Source organism: Fundulus heteroclitus, chromosome 22 (assembly GCF_011125445.2).
Source record: "Fundulus heteroclitus isolate FHET01 chromosome 22, MU-UCD_Fhet_4.1, whole genome shotgun sequence".
In the NCBI taxonomy this organism is placed as follows: Eukaryota; Metazoa; Chordata; class Actinopteri; order Cyprinodontiformes; family Fundulidae; genus Fundulus; species Fundulus heteroclitus.
The window spans coordinates 20880106-20891552 of NC_046382.1; the positions used below are offsets into that span (position 1 = coordinate 20880106).

Genomic DNA, 11447 nt, shown 5'->3' on the forward strand with positions numbered 1-11447 from the left:
TTGTCACATATGAAACATGATGCGGTGGGTGGTGGTAACTTGACAAGATTTCGAAAAGTTGAGGAGGTAGGAATACTTTTGCAGGGCGCTGTGTTGTACACGCTCACGCATGCAGGTCGAACCGTTTGGCCAAGAGGATGAAAGACAAACATCTGAAGACTAACATCTGCATCCCGTTTAATGCTCCAATAACACCCTAAGCACCAACCTTCTGCAAGGAACCACGCAGGCACATGCACACATTGGAATATTTTAGCACGGTTTTTACAAAGGCAATTCTTTAGGAATTCACTTAAACTGCAAGCAACGTAGCTCTTTATTTTCCTAAACAAACAAAGCTGGTAGGTGTCAGTTTGTTGGTGCACTGAGTTTTATTTTTGCAACGATCAAAGTAAGAGAGCACTTAAACCACTTACAGATTTAATTCAAATTATTTTCGCTAAATTTGATGTGAAGACAAATCCAAAGAAAACATGCATGTTTTCTGGAAGTTTTCAGTTTCTTTTTCTCCTTGCTGCTTATTTATTTACTTTATTTATCTGTGTATATATTTATTATAAACAGAAAGCAAATTCACATAAATATATTCATTTCAGTTTACTTGCATTGCTCCAATTCACAACACATGTCATCTGAATGCACTTCTCAAAAAAAAAAAAAAAAAAAAAAAAAAAAAAAAAAAAAAAAAAAAGGTGCGAGTTTGCTATGACCTCTGCTGGGCATTTACTATTTTCAGCATCACCGTGCACTGTAAATCTGACCACTAAATGGAATAATGCGAAACAAATCAACAAACCATTCAATTACTCAATCAACATTCAAAGATCTGCTTGCATGCAGGTCTTTTTGGTTTTCAAAACCCCAGAGCAAAAGGTAGATGTTCCTCCAAAATAAAAGGAAGGCAACTGTTTGATATATTTTCTTTCTTTTCTTTCTTTCCTTTTTTTTCTTTTTTCTTTTTTTCTATTTTATTTATTTATTTATTTATTTATTTATTTTTTGCTCCACATGTTCCGTTTGGCGGCTTTTACTTTTATGTCTACCGGAAGCCATCTCCTTTTGTCTGTGTGGCTTGACTGTGGTGCGTAATTTAACGCTCAGCCAGCGTCCCCACTATCACAGTTCCTCTGGACTTTACGCTGAACAGCAACGAAACGCGGAGATTTTAACGCAGAAACATGGATGTAAAGCTGCTGGCCGTCGTGGCTGCACTGACCGTGGTGACATACTCACCTCTCTCTGAAGGTATGGATTTATCTCTTATTTATAGCTCCAGTTCAGTTTTAATTTAGCTGTTAATTGAGTATTATTATAAATTATTATAAATAGTAGCAATACATACAATTGTTTATACTTTTCCAACTTGATTCTTGTTGTTTGTTATTTAAAATTGAATAATTGACGTCAGTTCATTCACGTTTCTGATTAATGAACGCGCAGCTTTTCTCAATTAAAGTATTGCTCAGGTGACTTTTAAAAAAAAATGCTCCTCACTCATTTTAAGTGCAAACTTTAATACAAGCGTCGCACTGCAGCACCTTTCGCCCCCGTTTTAAATCCTAGTGGTTCATTTCGTGTGCGTGTGGGTTTTTTTCTGAAGCGTGGAGAGGGTAATTTTCTGCCGTGCGTAAAAGCGCCGACACTCTACACATGTGGCTCTGGCTGCAGGAGGAGGAGGCCAAACCCCCGTTTGATCACTGATCAGCGCCTTATCGATGCCTGGCCTCTTTGTTTTTCTTTAATTACTCGCAAGCGAGGCGTTAAGAGCGACAGTCAGCGTGGCGTCGCCGGCCATCCCTTCTGTTGACTGATTCCCTGGTATTATCATTGTAATACCCATTATATCAGGTGTAAAAAAAAAAAAGTCATTTGCATAGGATTTCATCTGTTGCGACACGTCCAGCCATCTGCTGCCCAGCAATGTGAGATCACGGTAGTTTTATATAATTTGTGCATGCACGACAAAAGGTGCTGAAGTTGTTCCTGTTTTCTGGACAACCTTGGGTCCGAGTCTATTAAAACTTCGTTTGTAGTTTGCAGCCAGAATGAAGGGAATCCGAAAACGTGCTGTATTTATTTTTCCACATAGATCAACCATGAACATCCATGCATAAACAGGAAACCTAACGCTGTAACGGAATGCCCCTCCGTCACGAAGGACCACCGTACAAAATTACGCAAATAGTTCTGCGCTTTTGCATCCTTACGCTTCCTCTGCGTGGAATCAAAACATGGACGGATAAGGCGGATTTTTTTTTTTTTTTTCCACAGGTGGTCATCATGCAGGTTTCGTGACCCTGCGGGTGGAGAGTAATGAGCTGTAAAAATGAATAGCAAATCTAAACAGAACAGTGCACGACTTGTGGGTTTTCATCTGATCAGAGCGCTGGACTCATGCTTCGGCTTGTCAGTCCATCAGAAGGAGTCTGTTTGGGAATTTATTCCTTCAAGGATAACTTCCATGTTATCTGTTTGTTTATTAAAAGCCGTAACCCTGCTCCCTTTCAACTTTATCTATGATCTAAATTTCCTGACGCAATCATTAGGTTAATCTTTTCTCTCATCTCCTGTAAATTCTGGATTGTCTGACTTATCTCCCCTGTTGCTTCCACAGCAAAGCCCATCAGCCTGGTGGAGCGATGCTACTGCCGTGCAACCATTAACAGTATCCCGAAAGGTTTGATCAGAGAGCTCAGATTCCTCCACACACCCAACTGCCCCTTCCAAGTGATGTAAGTGTTTTTATGCTTTCAACGTTTAGTTCAGAGGTACATTGTTTTCTTACTTCACTGTGAAAACTCAGACAGTTTTTCTTGTCTTTGGGTATTTCTCACCATCAATCTCAGAGAAGTGACAGGCCAGAGAAAGGAGTTACGCACGCATTTGTACACACACGCCCCTCTGTCACTCGCTCACACATACACTCAGAAAGTGAGACGTTTGTACAACTGGCTCACTGAGGCATCCACAGGAAGTGATCCTTTAGAATAGGGTTGAAGGTGAACGCAAGAAGGGAAATGAATGCATTTAGCGTTTTAGCCGGAACACATTAATACGAAGTTCTGTTTATTGCTACAGTTTATGTTTAGGAAATGTATTAATGAGTGCACACTGCACTGAAAGATCACGAAAATGGTCTGCTGTAGAAGTAACAGCTTCACAGATCATTTTACGTTAGGAGATGAAAATACCACACACAGGCTTAAACCAGAGGCAGCGTGACTTTCGCTCAGTTTGCTGAGTGGGAGCCCGATTGCCTCCGATTTAAGCCTGTTTGTGGTGTCCATGACCTGAATAACTAATGATTTGCACAGGCGCACTAGAGATGCACAAATTGCAAAAGAGTTTTGAGAATAATTTAGGGGTCTCTGGTTTTTGTACAGCGTGAGTTCCCAACACTGATATTACATGATATGAGCTGAAATAATTTAGATTTTTTTTCTAGCTGTCAAACTCAAGGAGAGTTCTTTTTAAAACACAAAAGGATTTGACTTTTTAAGCCGTCATTTGAATCTTACATTAGCAGGATTTGCAATGCTATGTACTAAAACAGAGATCCTTATCTTAAATCTGAGATTTCCAAGGGGCTGCCAATAACTCCATGACAGGCAGCCCCTTTGCTATGCTCCACTGTTCCTTCCTGTTATCTCCTGAAAGTCTTGCTCTCCCTTCTTCTATTGCCCCCTAAAGGAACTGCAGACATGTCTTGACATGTAGAAAGTACAGATTTGTTTTAAATACCTTCGGACGCCTCTGTACGTTCACTCACTGTATTTTCAACACCTCACTGATAACAAAAACGGCTAGCTTTGAGTCATCTTTCATCGGTTACAGCATTCATAAGAAGAAGAGCATGTTGTTGTTAGCAGGACCTGGTAAGGTTAATTAATCAGAGAAAAATGACTGAGAATCAAACTGAGAATTGACTGATTCTTGTAAAATATTATGTTGGTGTGCATTTGTATAAAACACAATTGACAGGTCTTACAAAAACACATAAAAATCAGCCAATGAGCTTGAGAAGAGATTCATTCTTTCTCTTGACAATCATGTTTACCATGCACGAGGTATCATATATAAATCAAATTAGTTTTATCTGCAGGAACAGACCTAACTCTTTATCTCCAACACTGTCTCAGATCACAGGAGTTTCTGCAGAAAGCTTTTTTTGTTGTTGCCTGTGTCAAACTAACAAGACCGTGTTAATTCAGTCTGTTAGATAAAAGTGTCAAAATACCCACTGCTGATGCTAATTTGGTTTAATTCACAGTTTCATCTTCAGCTCTTTTTCTCAAAACCCCCCCTTTTTTGTCGTTTTCTAATCAGTGCCAAGCTGAAGTCAAACAAGGAGGTGTGTTTGAATCCAGAGATGCGGTGGCTGCAGAATTACCTGAAGAATGCCATCAGCAAGTAAGTACGAGCAACACAATACACATTTCCGTCTGCAGCTGTTAGGGTTTAAACCTGTAACTCATTTGATGCACCGTCAGCCCACTTCAACTAGGGAGATTTAAAGAAAAGAATGGACAAATGCGCATTTGGACAACCCATTGACAGACTTTTGTTGGAAAGAGTGGTTTCAGTTGTTCAAACTCAAAACATGCAGCTACATGACCAAGTGGGAGTAGAGGCTAATTCCACTTTAGCTGAAAAGCTGTAGTTTGATGAGGGACGAGACACCCACTTTTAAACTGCATTCATGCTGATTTGGGTTCATTTCCGGTCCTAACTGTTCCTGCAAGAGAAGCCAGATGAAATATTGCACTTGTAGGCTTAGTGAATACCAAAAATTAAATAAAATCAACACTTAACTGAGTAATAGCCCCTTTAACCTGTTACAAAAACATGAAAAACATGAAGGAAAAATTAACATTTTCCCTGGTTAAACATCAATAAAACAATTTGGTATTGTAAATTCACGTTTGTCTGAGACCATGTTCAAAAAATGTTGAGTTCAAAATCAACTATGTCCTTGTGATTAGGTTTCCATCTATTGGGAAAGGAACTGTACTGTGGGGCTTGTACATATTAAAATAAATAATAAATTCAACATTTGATTAGACAAACTTTATTAATTTACCACCATTTACTATGTAAGTGTACATAATAACATGATGGTATCATGGTTTATTAACTGTACAGCAGAAAAAATGCTCCAAAGTGACAGTGGAATTGTCAGGCGCAATATTAAAAAGTGAAAAATGAAAAAAAAAAACATGCAAAAATGTAGCCCACTTGTACATTAATTCAGCTGCTGCTATGTGCACCTAAAACTTGACAGATGCATAGTCCTGCAGTCAGGCTGTCTCGGGGTGGATGTTGAGCCTTTGACTTGGCAAGGTGTGAACTGCTCGCTGCATAACAAGAACAGCCTGCATTTAGAGCAGATTATACCCTGTTTACAATAGATCAGGGCCTAATGTGTTTCCAATTACACATGCAGCTAAAAGGGAGAAAAAAAGGATCAACTTTTTCACAATGTGCGAAATGCACAAAGCTGAAGCTCATTGTGCTGCTCTTTAATCTACCAAAATCAACAATTATTACTTTTTCATCCAAAAAATGTGTCACAATCAATAAATAAAGAGCCCACCCATGTTGAAAAGTGTATGCGGTTATATACAATTTTTGTATTTGGATTTATACATGGCCACAGCAATTTATTGCTCAGCAAAATGTGTTGTTAAACATGCAATTAATCAAATTAATGGGAAAGGAACCTAATAAACGAGATGTTTGGTTCCTGATTTAAAAAAAAAAAAAAGATCAAACAAATTACAAATTTAAATGTGGTGCAGACTTTTTATTAGACAGTCTGAAACAAGATTGATTCATAATAATATAACTTGAACAATTAATCATTAATTTTCAAATAGGTGTTTATTGCTTACAAGTCAACTTTAAATTCTTTATCCAACCAAACCGTTTTTAAAATTGCCTCTTTATTTTTGTGAAAAAAAAAATCAAACTTCTTTATGGTAACTAGTATCCTGATGAAAGATTTTGTGTTAATATGTTAAACTATTAAATGTTACACTATAAAATGTATTTGTGTTCATTGGGTTAATTAATATGCAGTCACAGCCACAGTAACCTAAAAAGCTGCAAGAAGCTATATATATATAATTTTTATCATCATTTTATCGTCATCACAATAGTACCACAATATATCGTGATAAAAGTTCATATCGCCCACCTCATGTTTCTTGTCACATCTGGGCTGAGGATGCACAGCAGAGTCCCCACCTCCATTTGAAGATGTATAATCCATTTAGTGGAAGATCACAACATAAGTCATTAAGGTTCCCTGTCCTAAATAACAAGCCTGCCTTTTATTAAACAAACTAAACTACCTTATGTTATCTGTATCTTATTTACACCACAGCAGAAAGGACCTCAGGAGCAGCATGATAAGTTGAAGGATTTAATGATAACCAAAAAAACTCCAAAAAACAAAATCGTACAGAACATGATACGCAAAGAAAACAGGGCATAAAGCCTGGGCAGAGGCCCAAGAAGAGAATGGGGAGAGTACGGCAATAATGGGGATAATTAGGCAGACTAACAGAAAAAAAAACAGCAGAGAGCAAAGGGAACCAGTGAGACAGAGTGAAAGCAGGGAGCTGAGGGAGGGAGACTAAAAAAACCTTAAAGGTGCTGCACAGAGATTGAAGAAACACAGGGGGAAAATCTGACTGAAGAAAAGAAGATAAGAATAAACTAGAAGACTAAGCACAAAGGAAATAAACCACTAAGGCAACTTCTTTCTAATAATGAAGAACTCAGAATATGACCAAAAACTAAAGAACATAACAAGCAAATTATCAAAATACACACAAAAGAAAAACAAATACCTCAAGTTAATGACAACTAAAGATGTTGAGATATCTTAAACCTGTTTATTACCAGGACAATTGCAATTTAAAATATCATAGATTTCATTATGTCCTTATAAAGTAATGGCTGATTCCTTTAAAATTTTATCTTTAAATGTTTACCAGTAAAGTGTTATTTTGAGTAGAAGGAATGCTTATATTCAAACATATTTGCCAATATTCTTTATCGGAAACTAAACTAATATTGTTTATACAGCTTATACAGACACTCTGTATAAGGAGCAATAATCATACACACTGAAATCATACGCTATCGGCAGAGGTTCAAGCAATAGTAAACACCCTACGGCTGCACAAAGCATTTGGCAGGAGCTGGAAGGATGGATGTGTGGTTTACTGATGGTTGAGTGATTTTGTCTCATTTGCTCAGCTGACAAATAAAGAACGTGGCCACTGATTCAGAATCTGATGGGGTCCTCTTCTGGGTTGACTTGGGCCTCCAACAAAATGTAAATTACTGGTCCAGAGCCCAAGTTCCAAGATCGGCATTTTAAATCCATTTTGAGCAATAAGCACATTTAATTAAAAACGTGTAAATCTAGTGGGTGTTTACTCTAAATTTTTGCTTCGTTCTTGCAACACTCTTGATTTTATTTTAGCTGAAAAAAACTGATTGAGATAAAAAAAAAAGGATGACAGATTTTAAACGGAGTCATGGTCAATGCTCTTCACTGTTCTCTGCCTATGTGTGCATGAATCACTGAATACATTTCATAGACCAACATTATTAAAACTCCAGTGATCAATATTTTATTTACGCAGAAGCAGAGTAATGCTTGTGGCTTTCTTGTTTTAAATAAAAACATTCAGACAATTTTATACAGTTCTGATTTAAATTTAAGGTATTATTTCTATGAAACTCTGGTGCAGTTTTCTGTTAGTTATAAAAATTGTTGTTTTTTTATGTGTAGACAGCAGAAACATGTGGCTCTGAGATGACAGCAGTCCCAGCCACCATGAACACCACGATTCCCTTAAGTGCATGTGTCCGTGTTTGTCTAAACCCAAGCCCCAAGGCTGTAAAGCTGCGACAAACCCCACAATAAGGCCACAATCAGTTACAGTCGCTGAGTCAGTGTATCCATTATATCGTAAACGGGTCAGAATTTCCTCCAACTTAGAAAAGAAGGAAGTCGTTGTTTTTTACTTGCTTGCATGCAAGGTTAGACATCAGCAGTCAGCTAGACTCAGCGATGCTGAAAGCCACAAAGGGTGCATTGAAAGTGCAATAACCATACCACTTTTACTTTAGAAATATTTCTTCAATAAAGGGTTTCCTGACAAATATTTTATTTTCAAGAGTTTAGTATTGGTGTGTGTTCCCAGCCTACGTAATGCAATCATTTAGGCAGCTTGAGCTCATCTAAAATGCGGCTGACAAACACCTGGGTTGTATTACACCTGTCCTGAAATAGCTTCACGGGCTCCCTGTTTGTAAAAGGAGAATATTTTCCCTAAATCTAAATAAATTTCAGCGTTGCCTGACAGATATGAACCATCAGTGAGCTGGACCAGAACTAAACATGAGTAGACAGCATTTCGTTTGTAGGCTCATCTCATGTTTAAATTCCCCTGAACACCGAGAATTAAACTGTTGGCTCCTTTAAATCGGGACTGAACATATAATTTTACCTTTCCCAGAAAGGTCAAAGATTAGATCATTTTTATTTTTTATTTTTTGCTGTTTATGTTTTAAGATAGCATTTACATTGTTATCTTAATGTAGTCAATACATTTAATGTATTTTTCTTTACCTGTGTTACTTTATTACCTTATAAAATATTATGAATAACCTAGTGTATAAATGATACTTTACAAACAAATTTGCTTTGCCTTGCAATTCCAACACCTTTAACATCATATTCAATTTCCTTTACCCACCCAGGATGAAGAAGTCCAAGAAGGCCAACTAAAAATGTCTTCAGGAGATCCTCCTGAGCCACTTCTCGGGACTTCGGCCGCCATCACACACATAAATATATACATATATATATGTATGTATGAATATACCTAAAACGCAAGATTTTCTGGTATGTCGTACAGCACTTAGCTGCTCTGTTGCAGCCCTTTTGCATGGATTGAATCTCAGAGTCTTCATCGTGAACACCAGTTCCTGGAATCATCTTCTCCATCACCACTTAGAGCAAATATGCTTAGAGCACAGTGCCAATATGTCTGAGTGTATGTTTTGGTAGGTATCTTGCATACAGTTTTTCATTTGTCATTCTAGTGTAAAAAGATATTTTTGGAGGTTCAGTTGTCCCTCTCACCTTCCTGTAACTAAAGAAGAAAGTACCTGACTTGGGGCTCAAGTTTTTTTTTTTTTAAAGAGGAGGGATGTATGTCTCAACATTTCCTCTGATTGTGAACCAGGAAATATATCTAACTCTAAACATGCTTATCCTGATGGTTTGTGACCAATGAGTGGTTTCTTCTTCTTCGAAAATAAAATAAAATTGAAAGGGGGGAAAAAAAGCAAGTTAATTGGCACCAAGGAATTTCGGTGGGTGCCAGCTACCCCAAAAACTAAACACGAGATGTGCACAAAAGCCTAATAAAAACTTTGATTCCAATGCTTGTAATGGAACTTTGGATGGCAGTAAAGATGAAGCATTTCCTGGGCTGTTGCTGCGTTTAGGTGATTTATCCACTTGTGCTATTTTCTTAACTCGTTGCAAGGAAATAAAAAAAAAAAAAAAGAAAAGAACATCTGCTCCCAAAAGGTTTTAATTGAGCAGGCAATAAGTTAAAATTTACTGGAACCATAAAGTTGAATCAGTTAACAAGAAGCCGGGAGAACAAATTGTAATGCTCCCCAGTCACATCTGGCAAGCTTTGCATCCTTTTGGTTTGTGTTAAAGCAGGATGCACAACAATTCGACAGCCGTTTCTCCACCAGCAGTTGACGCACAGAAAAATGCTGGCAGCTGCAGCAAGAGCGGTCCTAAAATGTACATGAATGTGACTACCTACAACCACCATGGACATGGCGATGCACTTTAAACGTGATGTATTCATATTTCCACAGCAACTCTCTCGCTAACTCTGCCGATTTACTTCTTAGCTATTTGTGTTTATGTGCTTTGTTTTTTGGCTTTTTTTTTTTTTGATCACTGAATGTTTAGCAGCAGCAAACTGTTAAAGTTTGAGAGATTTATCCATGTATTCATTTAACTTTCATGCTCACATGTAATATTAATGATATACAAATGTTTTATTTTTGTACTCTTCCACGTTTATATATTGCATTCAAACATTTAAAATGAAGGAACTGAACTCTCCCACCTGAGCCATGCAGCTTTTTTATATCATGATACTTGTATACATCTGTTGAGTATAAAAATAAAGAAATCCTTTGTAAAGTTTTAATGGGTGGTTTCCTGTACGTGCTACATAAACACACTTGCACCCAGCAGCACCAAAATCGAGTCCACCCCTCATCTAGGTTACTCTTTACATTCAGCGCTGACATGCAGCTGCTGAAATGTTACTGTATCCAAAGGCCAGAGGGTAAGTGTAAGCCTTTCATGTAAGAACTTGTGTTTGGCTCTCCTAGCGAGGGCAAATTAAAGGCAACGACAAGGATCCTGACCGTGATTTAACTATTAACTCAACAAGCAGCTATTAGGAAAACATTAGAGCTAAAAGGGATGAACTTTTACCTTCCCTCTGAGGGCATTTTGTAATGCAGAGCACAACAGGAGTGTGAGGGGTGTGTGATGACTGAAGCATAAATGACAGATAAACGGAAGTATGGCACATCGCTTGCATCCCTTTATCCTTTTCTGTAGTTGAGGGAATCTCATTTCTCTCCACTGTCGCTTCATGCTTGCTCAATATGAGGAATCGGTGCAAAGCCATCAAAAATCCAGACGACTGTCCACTGTGACACTACGCTCTTTCAGGAGGAGTGAATGCTGCTTGTCAATGCAATCTGCTGGGTTTCCTTAGATAGGAAACTTTTTGACCAATCTTTATGATTTTATAGAGCCTTGGGGTGACGTGTGTTGTGAATTGGCGCTAAAGAAATAAAATAGAATTCTTCAATTGGACCATCCATTGCATCATGTACCATAATACGTTTCACTGAAGAAACTCAGGAGGGCTCCACTATGGACAGAAAAACACAAAAAGCCAGCCAAGGATTCACGAAAGTGCATGTGGAAAAGCCCTAAAGTTTTGGACCATTGGACAACAAACAAAAAAAAACAACTCTTGTCTCATACCAGTGCTTCTTGGTGAGTCACATCTGCTCTTTTCAACAAAATTATGTTTAGCAAAATTAAGCTTCCAAAGTAAAAGTCACCATACATGCTGTAAATATGGAGAGGGCTTGGTTTGTCTGCATGAGGAATCTTGAATCTTTGCAGTGCACAATGAAATCTGAAAACTACCAAGGCGTCCTGCCCAGAAACAGAAAGCTGTCTCAGTTGCATGTCTTGGGTCCTCAAAGAGGATAATGACCCAAAACAAACAGTTAAAAGAAATAGCTGCAAAAAAAAACAAAAAAAACAAACAAAAAAACACTGGAGTGTTCATAACAACCCTTAA

At 37.9% G+C, this 11447-nt stretch overlaps 1 protein-coding gene across 1 annotated transcript; it reads left to right on the plus strand.

Moving 5' to 3' along the window:
- Positions 1 to 1113: 1113 nt before the first annotated feature.
- On the plus strand, positions 1114 to 10265 carry cxcl12a (chemokine (C-X-C motif) ligand 12a (stromal cell-derived factor 1)). Its single transcript, XM_012880638.3, has 4 exons — positions 1114 to 1245; positions 2615 to 2732; positions 4327 to 4410; positions 8782 to 10265. Exons 1-4 carry the CDS (start codon positions 1179 to 1181, stop codon positions 8807 to 8809), a joined length of 297 nt encoding a protein of 98 aa, XP_012736092.2. The 5' UTR covers positions 1114 to 1178; the 3' UTR covers positions 8810 to 10265.
- The last annotated feature ends 1182 nt before the right edge of the window (positions 10266 to 11447 follow it).